The 16,990-nt window shown below is 40.9% G+C and overlaps 1 protein-coding gene across 5 annotated transcripts in view; it reads left to right on the top strand.

Annotated features, from left to right (window-relative positions):
* The first annotated feature begins 317 nt into the window (after positions 1-317).
* Positions 318-16,990, top strand: part of ZNF148 (zinc finger protein 148) — a 120,107-nt gene continuing 103,434 nt past the window's right edge. Inside the window, exon 1 of one of the 5 annotated variants that reach the window (XM_032335846.1) lies at positions 318-575. In XM_032335846.1, the coding sequence (XP_032191737.1) occupies positions 354-575 (222 nt within the window). In that variant the 5' untranslated portion in view covers positions 318-353. Of the gene's footprint in view, positions 576-12,525; positions 14,364-16,990 lie in introns of those variants that run through there. The other 4 variants (XM_032335797.1, XM_032335836.1, XM_032335803.1 and 1 more) reach the window with 4 other exon arrangements.

The following is a 16,990-nucleotide window of genomic DNA, read 5'->3' as shown; positions in this document are numbered from 1 at the left end:
TTCCCCCGGGCCTGAAACGCACCCGACCCCCGAGGCCTCCACTTCTCAGGGCGCTAGGCATTTGTTACTGCTGAAGGCTTGACCCCCTGTTGAAGAGATTTCCTCAGGGCCCGTATTTCCCGAATTGCTTTCCCCCATGCCTACCCCGGGGGCACCCGTGGCTCGGGGCCAGCTTCCCCGGCCACGCTGGGCCAGTGACACGCAGGCGCCGGAATCGAAGCCACGCTGGGTCTTCCCAGCCTGGTCTCCGGGCCAGGGAGGGCGGGCGCCGCGGAGCGCTTCCCTTGAGCGAGGCTTCCCACAATGCACCGCGCCGGCAGTGGCGGCGACCGCGGCGGCGCTCTAGCCGCGGCATGTCTGCGTCTCGACTGCTCTGGGAGGAGGAAGAGAAGGAGGAAGAGGAGGAGGAGGAGGGGGAGGAAGAGGAGAAAGGCGCAGGGGTGGGAGCTGTTGCCGAAGCTGCCACAGCAAAAGTTCTCTCCCCTCCCCCCCTTCCCCTCCTCTCAAGGCCCCTAGAAAGGTTGGAGCTGCCGCCGCTTGCAGTCAGTGACCGCGCGACTCGGCGCCCGCCCGCGGTAAAGCGCTGGGCCTGGCAGGCCCGGGCCCGGGGGAGGGCGGAGGAGGGGGTGCGGCGCGCGGGGGGAGCGCGCGGCGGTAACGGCCTGACCCCGGGGGGAGTGAGCCGTAGCGAGGCTGGGGGTAGCCAGGGGAGCGGCCGAGGCCGAGGAAAGCGCAGGAGCTGGCTGAGGGGACGGGAGGAAGCAGGGCGCGGATGGTGGGTTGGGGGGTTGAGAAAGGATAATGACGGGGGTGGCGGAGGCGAGAAGGCGGCCTCCGAGGCCTGAGGCGGGTGTCAGAGGTAGGGAAGGAGGTGGGAGGTTTGCAGGGGGAGGCCGGAGGGTGCTGGGTGTGGGTGTGAAAAGGCTAGGGAGACACCAGTTCTCCGTCCGTCGTGCCTGGTGCAGTGCTTTATGCACCGCAGGCCTCAGTCACTGTTGCTGCCGGAGTGTGTTCTTTGGGAGAAGGGAAGGGCAGGGGTTGGAGAAAAGGGAATCCTTGCGGGGAACGTAGTGGGAGTGTGTGCGGGGAGAGAGAGGCCGGAGGGAAAGATGCCGGGTAGGTGGAGGAATGCAGAGGGTGGCGGTGGAGGAGCCTTGAGGAGTCCGGGGGGCGTTCATTGTGCAGATACATTAGGTATTTCGTTATGGAAAGAACTGAAGCGTTTCTAAGGAAAGGAAAGAAGGGATTCAAGCAGTTTCCGCGAATAGAAAGGATCGCGTTTGAAGCCAGAGGAAGTGCTAAATTCTAGAGACTATGAAGAGAATGCATGATAGAATAGACAGATGTAGTAGAATTAATAAATGTTGGCCCAAGGACTAAAGAGTTATTCCAGATGGGCCAGGATGGCCTAGTTCTGAACCTGTTTGGGCTCTTCTGTAGATGACATCTGGTAAGTGCGGTCCCGCAGTGGTTGGGGTCACTGAGAATTAGACCTTAGTCCGTAGTTTGTGTCTGAGACGTTTTAGACCTGCACTATTGAATATGAGAATTTCTGAAACAGACGGTAAGAAAACGCCTGACCTACAGGGATCCCCTAAGCCATGAGTTTAGGTTTTAGCAAATTTGAAGTATTGTCATTTAGTAGAGGCCGGGTGAACACTAATGCTCGAATGGAAATTACTTGACTTGGCGGTTTTCTTCTCCACTGCCCAGCTTATCTGGTCCAGGAGAACTGATGCCATATTATTAACCCTGGGTTGCAGTACACAGGGTTATAAGTAATGGTGGGGGGAGTCCGTGCACGGTGGCCTTTCTTTGGAGGCTCCTTTTGGAGCCCAAATTAGTCTGATGGGATTGGTTCCTAACTCTGGAGCTGGTGGGAGATCTTTTGCTATTCATGGTTCCTGAATGTATACTCTCACTGAGGCATTGTGGTATTGAAGAAAATGCATCAGCCTGCAAAATGTGGGCCTGCAGAATGGAGGATTGAGAATATCTGTTTTGGTCTTAGGTTGCAAGGAGGTCAGGACTGGTTGGTTGTCTTGAGGTCTAGGGGAACCTGAAGAGACTGGATGATTCTAGAGCCAGGTTAGAGGGAATATTAGCATTTCCATATCAGGAAATGAACCAAGGCTTGTTGGATTTGCTCAGCTCCCACCGGACAAGATTTTCAAGAGGGAAATGCAGGCTAGAACCCTACTCTTAAGATACCTGAAAATTACTCATTTTTTATTATTAAGAAAGAATATTACAATGTACACATTACATTGTAATATAATTGAACTGAGGAGAGGATAGTATAAACAATCTTTTTATGGAAGTAGAGGGTGGAAGGATTAATGGAGAAGACGGAAAGAAATTTGGGAGAGGGATGGGAAAATTCAGTCATTCATTTGTTTAGCAAGTATATCTAAAGAAGGATGAGAATTTGGCATTAGATATGAGAGGGACTTTCATTAAAATATTTTAATGGAAATAATCCAGGATTTTTTTTTTTTAAATTTGGAAAACTCTTATGTCAGTGCACTTAGGTTTACTCTTTATTTTCAGCGGCTTCAGTATATTACATAGTAGGGTGTACCCATTTTTATTGTTATCACAGAATGAGAGAGTCTGTTTTCTTTACTCTCACCTGCACTGTATATTATCACTTAATTTCTGTAGGTTTAATGGACTTAAATATAAATATAAATATTATATTAAATATTTATACTTAAATATTACTTAAATACATACTTAAATATAGTATGTCATTATTTTTCTTCCCTTTAAAATTGTATGAAATAGCATGTGCATAATTAAAAGTAAAATTGTCCTGAGGGAGCATCTAGTGAAGAGCAGTAGCCCCTGTCTCACCTGTCCATTGCAGTCCCACTTTCCAGAGGCTACTGCTGTAAGCATTAAGTTTTGTAGTTCTTATCATGCTTTTCATCAGGTCTGCAAGTAATATACATGTACTGTTATTTCTTGATTGATTAAAATGACATTATGAAGGACTCGGAAGACTTCTATGAATGGAAAGGATTTGTGTCCCTGGCATTATCCCCGTTCTCCTCCTTTCAAACCTTTGGTAGTTACTATTTTAGCTTTTTTATTAGCTGTCTTTATATCTTTAATAATCTTTTTTTTTTTTTTTTTTTTTTAGTATTTATTTATTTGATTGAGAGAGAGAGAGATCACAAGTAGGCAGAGAGGCAGGCAGAGAGAGAGGGAAGAAGCAGGCTCCCTGCCGAGCAGAGAGCCCTATGCGGGGCTTGATCCCAGGACCCTGAGATCATGACCTGTGGCAAAGGCAGAGGCTTTAACCCACTGAGCCACCCAGGCGCCCTATATCTTTAATATTCTTAAAGAGAAAGCATTTAGAATTAGGCTGGAATTAGACTGGGTGAGAAGGTAGAGGGAAGTTTAATGGACGGACCTGTGAGAAACACTAAGTTGTGGAAAACAACTTCTTTGCAGCATAAAGGTTGCTAGTTAGAGAGAAGTTGGTTGGCAATGATAGTTGTTCATCTTGGAATTAGTTACCAGGTCAATTGTGCAGTGTTCTTTGACAGTCTTCTGGAGAGTGTTAGAGTGGGGGATCTGGGAATGGAGTAAAAAGGACCCTTGACTCTTCTTTCCAGGCTTCTGTAGCAATTCAAAGAGTTGTTAGGAAGGAATGAATTGTTGTAGATAATATGTTTCTTTTTTGTAGAGGGAAGGACTGATAGGGAATTGTGATAAAAGGGGGAAGAAGATGAAGGTGAGGGTGTGATGGAGGTGGTGGTAAATTTGTAGGAGGCTGAAGAGAGGGTAAAGAATTCTGAGGACATTTGGGTATAGTTGATGTGAAGGAGATTTAAATTTACAGTGGTGAGACAGATTTGTGGCAGTTACAAGGAAATTTGCATATTTAAGTCACTAATATCCTGGAAATGTGGTAGAAAAAAGTATGCTGCCCATATATTAGGATTGATTTGTAAAATACTGGTTTTTGAAATTGGTGTATGAGATTTAACATCGCTAAGTCAGTAGACGGATGGGGAGAATAGAAAGAACTTGCTCCCTTTTTCAGAAGTCTTGTTTAAGTAACCTCACCTCTTGAGAATCTTTACTTTGAATAAGAAAAGCATTCACATGCAGATTATATACTGCTAAATCTTGTATTTGCTTATGGGAATTATTCTCTCTGTTCTGCAAAGGATGGCTTGACTGGAGCCTACTCTGGATCCAAGACTTTTCCTTAATCTTCGGGGAACTCTAAACAGTTTGATTTTTAAGTGTTTAATAAGTACCTGTTGAATGAATGATAGAAAGGAGTGTTCAATGTCAGTGATAATAGTGGGACTGTGTCAAATTGCTGAGTACCATGGGAGTCTGTAGAAAAAAATTTGTGTGTGTGTGTGTGTGTGTGTGTGTGTGAGAGAGAGTGATGGACAAAAGGGATATCTGACTGTTGAAGCCTTTGGATTTAAGGGAAGAAGACAGAATGGATTAGAATGGGATTGGCACAGTCTTGCTAAAGCATTGAAGCGGTGGGACCAAAGATTCTGTTCTAATCTGAGGCCAGTTTAAGATGAGTAGATTATTATTATTGTTATTGTTATTATTACTATTTTAGAGCATGAGCATGGAAGGGGTTGTGGGGGAGGAGGGACAGAGGGAAAGGGAGAGAGATAATCTTAAGCAGTCCTCATGTGGGGCTTGATCTCATAACCCTGAGATCATGACTGGAGCCGAAATTAAGAGTTGGACACTTAATAGACTGAGCCACCTAGGTGCCCAAATCTGAGTAAATTTTAAGTCTGGATTTGGAGTTGGTGGCTGGTTTAATTTGCATTTTCTTACCTAAATGACTGCTTAGACATTTTTAGCTGTTTTAAGAATCTGTCTGATTTAATTCATTTTTGGCATGAGAGTAAAAAAGTGTTAGGTGAAATTTATTTTCTCAAGGAATTTATAGTATTTATATTTTTTTTAGGAGGAGAAGGACATTTATGAAGTAATTTAGTAACAGTGTAGGATTTCAGAAAGTTGATTTTGTAAAACAGGTATCAAAAATATACCTCCAAATGAGAATTTTTGTATTTTGGTAGTCATTTTCAGTAGTAGCATTCAGAACATTTTTGGATCACCTTTTCTGAATTCCCTTCTGAGCCTCCAGCACATTCTATACAATTTTTCTATTTACTATTTCTATTTACTGTTGTGTGCTTTGGGGGGACTGGGTTGTAAACTGGTTTAAAGGTGGTCGCCATCCTCAGAGCTCATAGTCCCTTCAGTATGGCAGTTACGAATAGTGCAAGGCATAATGTTATTCTGACTAGTCTCATTGGTGACAAAGCTTTTTAGTTTGAAAGATTTGATTTTTAGAAATGCTGAAGATCCATCAGATCCGACAAGAGCAAATAGAGTGAATAAAGAATAGTTTTGGTTTAAATTCACTTAGTCACAGAAATAGGAATGGCTTTCTTGGTTGACTTACTGACTTTGGAAAACACTCCCTGTGATGAAGTTGGAAATATGCTGAATAATGATGATAGCTTCACTTGTATGTAGTCGAACACTAAGTAAGTGTTGGTTAAGTGCATCAGATGGATGGATGGATGCAGTGAATAAATGGGTGAGTGGTAGCCTCCCAAGGTAACTATTTTAAAGAGGGCCTCACTGATTTTAATCAACTGAGTCACGTAGGTGCCCCTAGGACCTCACAGATTTTAATATGTAAATAAATTCTAGGTATATTTGTTAACAAACACTTTAATTACTGTGAACAAGACCGTTTATGATTAAGATCGCAAATGAGTTCTATGGATAGTAAATGCTGTAGGAGTTCAGGGAGTGGAGAAATGAATATTGGCTAAGGTTAGGGGAAAAGATTTAAGTGTACCATACTTTAGCTAGATATTTGAAAGGATTCCTTAGGGATCTCAGGAGAGGAACTAAAGTGCTCCAAATTTCTCTTGCAGCCCTAGAATGAACCTAGAGTCTGGATCTATTTTTGTCTGAATGCTTTCTGCCTATTTCATTTTAGCTACTCCTACTGGTTTGTTCTTCTTCAAATTCTCCTTTGCTGGGTAGATTCTGAGCTCCCTGGAACAAGGAAGGTGGGGGGGTCTGTTTCCATCTATGTCTAGTGTAACTTTTAGTTTTTCCTTTTATGAGCCTGTACCCCACAAATTACTTGGTCTCTGTGAGTGAAGAGCATGAGTCAACTTGGCTCTGCTATCCTGGCATTTTCCTGCATGCTTTTCTCAAAGCTGCTTTCTGAATTACAGAATAGAATAGTCAGAGAATTGAGGGCATATGTCTAGTAGACACATGCTTGTTGAATAAATGAATGAATGAAAGTATCAGATAATTTAGAAGCTCTAAATGGTTTATATGTTTCTGATTGTTTCAATTTATTCATAACCTGCCTTTTTTTCTGGAAAGGATTTATTGGGCTGACAAATACGTATACTGTAATATGAATTGAAATATTTGAGGAAGTCTAGTTAAAGAGAAAATGAAAGAAAAATCTGTGTAAAGAATATAAAATCTATTATTATGAATGTAGAGAACTAGGAGTAAAGTGGAAGATAACCAGATGGAGAAGGAAAGGTGTTATCCCACAGAAAGTATGATTCTGAAAGAAGAAAAAGATTATTGATACATTATAGGTTATGTTTAGCAGAAAGCAAGAAAAGATTGAAAGTTTAAAGGATTATTTGAAATGGTTATTTTGGGGAGGAAGATAGTAAGACAATTTGAAGGATAATAGTAAATCAAAGTTTAGAATGTATTAGAAATTGTTTATGATGTGGATTTAAAGCAGTTTTCAGAAAATGATGGGGTGAGTTTAGGCAACAGATAATGAACATTTGCTGTATGTAAAACATTGTTAGATGTAGTTAGGAATAAATCCTTTGGGATTTATATTCTAGTAGTGAAGCTGGACTTGTGCACAAATAACTACATTATATTCAGCATATCTTAAGTACGAAATGTTACGGAAGTTAAAAGTTAGGGAAAGACATTTGACTAGAGGGAAACCTGGGACTACATTTTTAATGGCATACAAATGGCTTTTTAGCTAGTCTTCGAAGGTATGGATAGGATTCTTACTGGTAGGAATTACTGGAAAGAGAGCCTTCCAATCTGAGGGATTAGCAAAAGCAAAGACTTGAAGGTGAGAAGCCAGAGACATGTGGGGAATAGTGAGTTAGTGTTTAAATTTTTTTTTTTTAATTGTGATCCACAGTAAGAAATATATGTCATGTCTTCAGCTACTATATGGTTTGAATGTTTGTGTGTAAGTATAAAACAAAATGCTTCAGTAGCCATATCCCTTACTATGTTGGATATACTCAAACGTTTTCCATTCTCTTCTATTTGGCCAAAAAAAGATGACTGTCACTCACAAACTGATTTCATGACTATCTAAATAATTGATCACAGCTTGTAGTTTGGTACACAGAGAGTTCATGAATAGGGCATAATGATAAAGGGTAGGAAGAGTCAGTGGGGTTGGGTGGAAAATGGATGGCCTTGAAAGCTAAGCTAAGTAGATGTAATGTGCTTAGTAAGCAAACAGAAGCTGGGTTTTAGTCTTGGCCCTTCTGTTTTACATGTGCTGTGATTCTGGAGAGAATTGCTTCCTTTCTGAGACTCTTATATTCTCTTCAAAAAAATTGATAATTATTGGGGCGCCTGGGTGGCTCAGTTTGTTAAGTGTCTGCCTTTGGCTCAGGGCATCAGGCTCCCTGCTGGGCGGAAAGCCTGCTTCTCCTTCTCTTACCTCTCTCAGTCCCCACAACATGTGTGTTCCCTCTCTCGGGCTGTCTTTCTCTGTCAATTATATAAACTCTTAAAAAAAAAGAGATTGATAATTTATTGGGATACATGGGTGTCTCAGCCAGTTAAACCTCTGCCGTAAGCTCAGGTCATGATCCCAGGGTCCTGGGATTAAGCCCTGAATTGGGGTCCGTGCTCAACCAGGGAGCCTGCTTCTCCCTGCTTGTGCTCTCTAACTTTCTCTCTGACAAGTAAATAAAATCTTTAAAAAAAGAAGAAATTGGTAATTATTATACCTTCTGGCAAGGGCTGAGGCGAGGATTTGAGGATTAAAGTATGTTAACATAGGATTAAAGTATGTTCACACATCATAATATGTAGTTACTCAACTTTTTTGAGTAGAAAATGGAATAAAGGCTTGTATATTAAATATCTTAATCTGATGATAGCTATACTGTATAGAGTAGATTGGCGCCAGTGTGGTGGTAGTTACTCTGCCACTATTGGGGGGTGACAGACCCAGTTAGGATGCTACTGGAGAAACTTAAGAACTTGAATTGGCTTGATAGCAGGATTAGAAATGAGGGGGGAGAATGCGATTGGATGGCAACAGGAGGGGAGGATGACTGGAAATTTAGAGCTGGGGTAAAATTCAAAAGGCAGAAACTGAAACTGGAATACATGTTGGGGTAGTTTAGTGGGGTACATTAGGGTAAGTAGTTGCAGTTTCTTGCAGATAGTAGGTCCTCAGTTTTTTTATTGAATGATTAAATATGTAAATTGAATGAATTGCAAGTAGAGACAGTAATGGATAGGTTTGAGAAGGAAGGGTGGGATTGAAGAGTGCTTTTGAGGGACTGCAAGCATTTCTTCGGGGAGTATTTTTGTATACTTACTGTGTAATGTTTCATGGTAGGCAGTGTGAAGGATACATGTTTATGTATGACATAGTTCATTTTTTTTTTAGGAGTTGATTATCAAGGGACAAAAATGTGTATGCATCTGTCTATGACAGAAGTACTATGGCAGATTCAACTTTGTAGAGAAGTTGGTGTGTAGCTTAGGCCTTGAAGGATGTATAGGATTAAAGTAGGCAAATGGTGAGGGTTAGTATTCCAAAAAGAGGGAGTATGATATGAATGACAGAAAAGTTGTGGATGTGTTTAGGGGTTGGTAGTCTAGATTAGCTGGAATTTAGGGTTCATATTTTGAATGGAGGGAAATAAGGCTGTGAAGTAGAGGAAACATCCAGAGTAAATGGGTTTTTACATATTGATTGATTCATCTTTACCTACATAAAGTGCTCAAATCTTAAGGTCACAGAATTTTTGAAGATAGACATTTTATGTAACCAACATTGAGTTCAACATTTCCAACACGCCAGGAGACTCCCTAATTGGTCACCTTCAAGTTGATGTCCCGTTCACTGAAAAGTAATTACAGTGACTCTTGAACAACATGGGTGTGAATTGCACAGATCTACTTACAAGTATAATTCTTTTTGATAATTATGGTATAGTACTGTGTTTTCTTTATGATTTTTTTAATAACATTTTCCTTTCTCTAGCCTACTTTATTGTAAGAATGCAGTATATATGACATATGATATACAAAATACATGTTAATCTATAGTTTGTAATTGGTAAGCCTTCTGGTCAACAGTAGGCTATTGGTAAAGTTTCTGGGAGTCAAAAGTCATACCTCAATTTTCGACCACTGTGGGGAGAGGTTGACTCTGCAACCTCTGCATTGTTCAAGGGTCAGCTGTACTATTCTGATCTCTGTTACGGCAGAGTAGTTTTATGTTTTTGAGTTTCTTATTAGTGGAATCATACATCTGTGTCTGGCTTCTTAAGCTCACCATGTCTGTGAGATTCATCCGTGATGCATATAGCAGTAGTTCATTCTTTTTCACTTCTCTGTGGGATTCCATTATGAACATATCACAGTGTATTTGTTCATTTCACAATTGTTGGGCTATTGGCTAGTTTCTGTTTTTTGGAAGTCTAAAGACTTTTAACTTGACTCAGTGTGTAGTGGGGAACCACTGATGAGTTTTGAGTGGGGAAATGAGGTGATTTAAGAATACATATGTGGTGACCTGTTTTTGTTATGTTTTGTTTTTGCAATGAAGAGAACCTAGTGACTGGGAGACAAGTCAGAAAACTATAACAAAAGTGTGAGGTTCTGAGAACCCAAGTTGCTGTGGTGGTAACGGGAATAAAAGAAAGCAGATATATAGAAGAAAGAATTGAGAGATTTGATGGCAAATGGCTTTTGGGAAACTGGAGGAAAAGAGAAAAAAGGGAAACTGGGGCTTTTCTTGGGTAACTTGAGAATGGTAGTGCCATTAATAAAAATTATTGGATCAGTTAGCAGAACTATTTTGGTGGGGAAGAATACTTACTTCAGTTTTAAGACATGACCAGTGTGTGGGGCACCAGTGGAAGTAGGCAAGGGGAATTTTTTAGCTAGAGTTAGGAATACTGAATTCAGCTGAGGAAGGAGGTCTAACAGAGATTTGGGAATATGTACCTAGAGTTAATAATTGAAGCTACTAATTCTGGATTTGGTAGGGTGCTAATGGCAATGAAATTATTTGGACTGATAATTGAGGTATTAATTGAAGCAATAATTGAAGAATATAGGTGAAAATAAATCATTATATATTCTAGTTCCTAAGAAATAAATTAGATTGTAGCAGTGGGGGATGGTTTAAAGATTGTTTTTGGGAGCTGAGGGTAGCTGAGGAATGAAAATACAGAAGCAATGTTAAGAGATGAAATGCCAAAGGAGAGAGAATTAGAGAAAGACTGAACTTGGGAAAATACCCTCTATTTGGGCTAAGATGAGGACCAGTACTTGTTGGAGATAGAAGCAGCAACTAGAGAGACCACAGTAGAATCCTGTTATACAGTGACATAAACTCTCAGTGGTAGTTCAAGTGTCATTGCCAAAGAGGGGATAAGGACTTGGATGGTAGGTCATAGGATTTGGTATATAAAAATTTTTTTTTGGTCTTTAGGAGAGCAGATCAGAGAGCACAGTGCATGGGAGTAAAGGCCTGAGTGGGTTGGGAGAATATGGAAACATTGAATGTAGGAATTGTATTAAGTTTATTTTAAGAAGGAGGAACAGCTCTTTTTCCAAAACTGGAGGCAAGAAGTAACAGATGGATGAAAATACAGCATTCTACAAGCTGTAAAGAGGATTTGATTACAGGTAGAGAAGGTGTGATTTGAAGGAATTTTATGGGAAAGATTGATTTTTGATGGGATTAAAGATTTAAATATGAAAATGACTAGGGTTAGTCAATGAGACAGAAAATTGTATTTAGAATAAATCAGTTGTGGAAGACTTCATAGCTTTCTGGTGGTACTTAACATCCAGTGTGTGGGTGTGAAGAAAACAGATGGTGAAGATTGTCTGTCATTGGGGAGGTGCATGGTAAATATAATGGAAGGTCATGATATTCTGGAGAGGGCAATATTAAATGGCTGATGGACAGATTTAAATTTTGCGGGGAGACTAGGGAAGCCCAAAGGAGGTAAAGAGCAGGCATAGAACAATAAAGTAGTTGTGGTTAAAAAAAAAAAAGAAAAAAGGAGGTCTCTGAAGTTAGAATCCTAATAGTACAGCACTTCCAATTGGTGACCTATTTTCATTATATATGTGTGGGTGGCTGAAGTGCAGCTGAAGGCTTTAGGAGTTGAGGAAGGTCAGGGTGTAGAAGGTACTTCAGCACCATTGTTGAAGTTACCGAGAATAATGGCTGACTGTGGTGCAAAGTAGAATTGAAGTCTTTGGGAAGGGAGAGGGGAGGGTATTTTGGAACTTGGTGGGTGTTGTAGATGGAATGGTTTAAGTGAGTAATGTAAATTGCAAAGAGATTTTTTAGTAATAGGAGTCGCCCTTTGGAGCAAGAAGCAATTGGTCCTTTTAGCAAGCTGAAGGAGTAGGAGAATGGATAGCTAAGTCACGAGAGAATTAGGTTGTCTGAAAAGAGCCAAGCTTGAGAAAAGATGAAGGGGCAGTCACAACAATCCAGGCAAGAGATGATAGTATCTGATTTATGGTGTGTGATGGAGATAAACAATTTTGTTACGTTTACCTGTTCTTTAAAGTTCTTTATAAGTTATACTTGCAAAATCCTAGCCATTCATATGCAAGGGCAAAAAGGTAGAGGTGTACTAATATGAAAGGCAAAGGACACAGGGTATTTTGTTGACAGAAGAACGTTAATAAGCTGATAGAAGCTAGTAAAAGCGTAGAACAGAAATGAATGAAGAGGTTGGGGTTGACCTGAATAGGAATGCAAGTAAGGAGAAGAGGAGAGTCAAGGAACTTGTAGCAGAGAAAATACTGGGAAAACATAATGCTATCTAGGAAATAACTAATGCCAGGAGCCTGTTCCTTCTCTGTGCACATAAGGACAGTCCTCTCCACTCATGATGTTTATAAAAATGGTGCATCATGCAATAAGTATTGAAAAAAAGAGAGCATAATAGAGATACTGACATCTTCTGACCTCTACATGAGTTCCTCAAAACCACATCAGTGTGTAGTGGTAATTTGTATACATTAAACAAACAAACAAACTAGCAACATACATATACATAAAGAGGTTCAAGTAAAAAGTGGGAAGAATGGGCTGGATGATAGGAGATGTCCTGAGGAATCTAAAATGGCCTCTGTAGTTTTTTCTTTTTTCTCTATAATGGCTTTTATCTCATATATTTCTTAGTGTTCTTAGGAAGCTGGTTGGTGTGTTTTCTCATTTCACTTACTACCTATATAGAGGTAAGTCCCAGATGCACAGTTCTAAATATGCTTTCTTGTCTTGTTTTAGTTATCATTTATTGAATGTGTCCAAAGGAGCTGTATTGCCAGTTTCAAAAACTAAATATAGTTAAACTATTTTGTTTTGATTTTTTTAAGATCTCAGTGCTTGAAACCATCATCATCTTCCATTGATGATATTTAAGATCTAGACCAGGCCCTTTATTTTTTGGCTTTGTCTTTGCTCTTAAACTTTTGTTTTTCCAGTTTTCCAGTAGTAGTCTATCTTGTCAGTCTTTGTTGTCTATCAGCTTTTCCTTTGTACTATCAAAGGTTTGACTGTTAGTGCTTACCTGACTAGTTTTTGAGTCTCCATCAGTGCCTTGCTGTGGTCTCTGCCAAGTACAGCTTTACTTCAGAATCTAACCCCAGGCCATTGGTTACTTCCCCCTGCCCCCTTCTGCATTAAGTCAGTCTTGAAATTTAATAATGAGGGACCTGTGGAGTCCCAGAGCTTTGAAAAGCCTAAGAGGGCCCAGGGAGGTCACTTTGCCAATCTCACATCTTTGCTGTAGCCTGCCTGATTTGGTCTAGAGTTGTTTCCAGGACCTGCCGGCATGCCTTATTTGAGTGGTTTGTGTGCAGATGAACAGTGGATCTTATGGAAGCTGTTGGGTCTGATTGTAGTGGAAATGGAGAGAGAATGTTTTAATGATAATTATATTAATTTAAAAGATAAGTGATTTCACAAGATAGGGGTTGGATACCTGAAAATCTTGGTTGGCATCAAGGAGTTTTCCTTTTGAGAAGAGCCAGTATCTGGGGGATTAGAATGAAATACACAACCTGATGTTTTGTAGGGTCCTGTATATGTACATTTGTCAACACATGCACACCTGCATGTGTAGATACATTTAATGATAGACATACTGTGTTAATTCCATTAAATTCTATAATTAGAGTCTTTGGGGAAATGGGCATGGTAGTCTTAAGAGTGAGTCCAGTGAATTGGTAGAGAATGTTTTGGAAAGATCATTGTCAAGTTACTGGGGGTGTGCTTGGATTTATGGATATTTTTAGTGACTGTGATGGCCTCTCTGGAATTGGTTCACAAAATTTGAGGGCACTTTGGGGCAAATCTGTGTTAAGTTGGAGAGTGTTCTTTTGGAGGGAATGAAGGAACACACAAAATGCAGTTTCAAAGAAAGTTGTGAGTTGATTTGGTGGGAGCTGATACACATTCTAAAAGTTAATTTGTGGAGAGGTTTTGAGTAGGTAAGCAGGAGATGTAATGGAAGGAAGTTATAAGGATGCATGTTTGTACTAGAAAAGTAAGTTTCAAGATTGGAGAGATGGTTTAGAAAGATTATTTTTGGGGGTAAATACAGCTCTTAGGGTACAAGCGGGAAGGTAAAGGAAGACTAAAACGAGTAAGTTAAGGTGTGGAGAATCAGTAAGCCGAAGGGTTAAGGAGAAGGTTACAGAAAAATTTTTTTACCGTGCGGAGTGCTGTGTTGGGTACTACTTTTGATGAGTGGTCAGTAAGGGAGGGGGCTTAAACATCCCTTGGTTTGTGGGGGTGGGGATATCAGCGTAAGAGGTTTCTTGAGATGCCAGGGCAGTCGCGAGCTCCGGGCCCGCTGCGACGGCCGCACGGGCGGACTTTCGCCGGCGCTCGGCCGGGCGGTGGGCGGAGCAGCGGCGCGGGGCTGCGCGGTGGTGGGCCCCGAGCCGCCGCCGTCGCCGCCCCCCGCGAGCGCGGAGGAGCACAGGCCGGCGGGCGGTAGGCGAGGCGCTCCGCGCACGCGGGCCTCTCCGAGGGCGCTCCAGTAGGTGAGCAGGCCGCGCGGGCCGTGCGGTGGGGGCCGGGAGGAGGGGCTTTTCCGAGCGCCCCCAGTGGACCTCCGCACGCGGCTCGCACGGCTTCCTTTTGTTGTGTGTGTACGTGTGTGAGAGTGCGCGCGCGTGCGTGAGTGCGCCCTTGTGCAGGGAGGCGGCGGAGGAGCGCCGAGAAGCCGGGGCTTTGCTTGCCGGGGTGCCTCGGCCCGTGGCGGGGCCTCCAGCACCGGTCTTCCGGGTCGAGGCCCGCGGCGCAGGCAGGGCCCCTGCTCGCGGCGAGATGGCAAACTTTGTGAGTGGCTTGTCCGTGGCCAACAAGTGTCTGCCTGTCAGCGGGGACCGGCGAATGTTAATTGACAATCCCCCTCCTGTTCTTTACTAATCCTGCTTTTTTCAAATGTTCTGTTGGACCGGGTTCTGTTTACAGTCTTATGGTGTGCCGTAAGGTCAGATGGGTAATTTGGTCTACCAGACAAATAAGAGCAAAAAATGAACGCCAGGATCGTATATTGGTTGCGCTAGTAAAGCCTGCATGTTTAGTGGTAAGAACTGTCCTAAGGCCTCTCCGTAATTAGGCTATGGGGTAAACTTTTGCTTTGCAGACGTTCTGGAGCACATTTTACGGTGTCAGGAAAGAACTCCTTGTGTACTAGACTAAAAGCTAGAGTTACTAGGAAATGCAAAAGTTAAAGCCCTTCCCAAGAACTTGAATTAAAAAGAGCTTTTTTGTTTTACATAATTATCATTATATAGTTTGCATATAGTTTTGCAAAACTGGGCATGGAGTGATTTTAAAAAAACATTTCATTACTTTTATAGGGGGCAATGGTAAAGGCACCACGCAGTTTTGAAATTTCAACTATGTTAAATGTTGCTATAAATAAAATCCTATTCAGATTTTTAGATTTAATATATCTAAAAATATGTTTGCAGTTGTCCTTTGGGTGCAGGAGGAAGTCCTGGGTTTGTCGTGCTTGTTTCTGGGCAGATTTTCAGTATTGTCAGCATGATACGGGTGCAGAACCTTAATCTGAGTGAATAATTTGCTTGAGATTACCAGTCTGTTTTGCAACTGGGAATAGACTCTGGGTCTCTTATTCCCAGTCTGGTGACCTATCCAAGAATAGACTAAGGAAACTGGGTATTTTTCTGTTTGGTGGAAAATATGGCTGAGTTGATTTTGTAGTGAGTATTAAAGAGCCAAAAAGTGAATGTGTGAACGTTTAATTTTCTGTTGCAACATTTAAATGTTTCTTCTCATGGTCTTTGGCCTTTCTTTGAATACAAAAGGGACTTCAGGATATTACTCAGTGTTAACTTTTCGTGGCATTTGTAGCACATTTATACTTGATTCAAATAGATAGATGCTTATTGTAATTAACTGTTTTCATGTGGATATTCTCTATGGCTGGAGAATAGCAGGTAACTTGAGACTGTTTAGCCTTCTCACAAATGCAAGGGAGAAGAGGAATTATGTTAACTTCATTATCCTCTGATTTAAAAACCTTGGACACTTTTTATTGAAAATGCTTAGAAAAGTACAGATGGAATACATGTGGGCTTTCCTCAGCTCTCTGTACTGTTATACATATCATTACTATTACTGCATTAGCTACATACAACAATGTTTGGTTAGCCTTTAAGAAAAGAGTACTTTTTCTTTTCATAGTATGTGAGTTGCAATTGAACTTTTTTGTTTTGTTCGTTCCTTAACATCTCTTATGCCTTTCCTCCTATCTGACAAAAGCAAAAATAGTCTTTTCTTTTTCCTCCTTCCCATCTCCACAAAGAGCCTGGACATTTTTAATTTAATACAATAGTTCACCACTAGGGGTGATTTTGGCAATGTCTGGAGACTTTTTTGGTTGCCATGCTGGGGGATTCTATTGGTATTTAGTGGGTAGATGCTTTTGAACCTCCTATGGTGCACATGCTAGCCCTACAACAAAGAATTATCCAGTGCAAAATGTCAGTAATGTGATGTTGAGAAACCCCAACCTCATATTATCAAGAATAACATTCTCCCAAATAATTTAAATCTATAAAAATTATTTATAATGTGATTGAAATCTCTGTCACATTGTTATGAATCTTTTTCCAAGTTGTCATTAGAATGATCATGGGTCAAAAGTTATGAAGTATATTTTAGATCACCACTACATGGGATTTTGGAGCTGCAGGATTAAAGGTTTAACTCTTAGTATGTAGATGGGGAAATGGAGTTTCAGAGAGATGGTGACTTACTCAAGTTCTCACAGATAATGCAGAGCTCAGGTCTCCTGTTTCTACTATAATTTACTGAATTAAAATTAATTTCAGTACTGAGGGAAACAGTATTGGTCATTTTTCCTTGGTATGCAGATACATTTAAATAATTAAAAAAATAATTGCATTGTGAAAATCTCAGTATTTAGTGAATTATTGTTACTTTTTCAGATGCCCATGTGTTTGTTGAATTCACCAACATGGTTTTGTAACTTGTGTAAATTTGGCAGCATCTGCTTTTTAAAAAAGTGTTTGAAAATTTTAAAAAGACTACATTCGATTTTAAAACAAAACAATTCAAAGTTAATTATGATACATTAGGCTACATTGCAAATGCAAACCCAACTTGTAC

This window comes from Mustela erminea, chromosome 1 (genome assembly GCF_009829155.1).
Source record: "Mustela erminea isolate mMusErm1 chromosome 1, mMusErm1.Pri, whole genome shotgun sequence".
Classification (NCBI taxonomy): Eukaryota; Metazoa; Chordata; class Mammalia; order Carnivora; family Mustelidae; genus Mustela; species Mustela erminea.
This window is presented reverse-complemented; position numbering and strand designations above follow the sequence as displayed.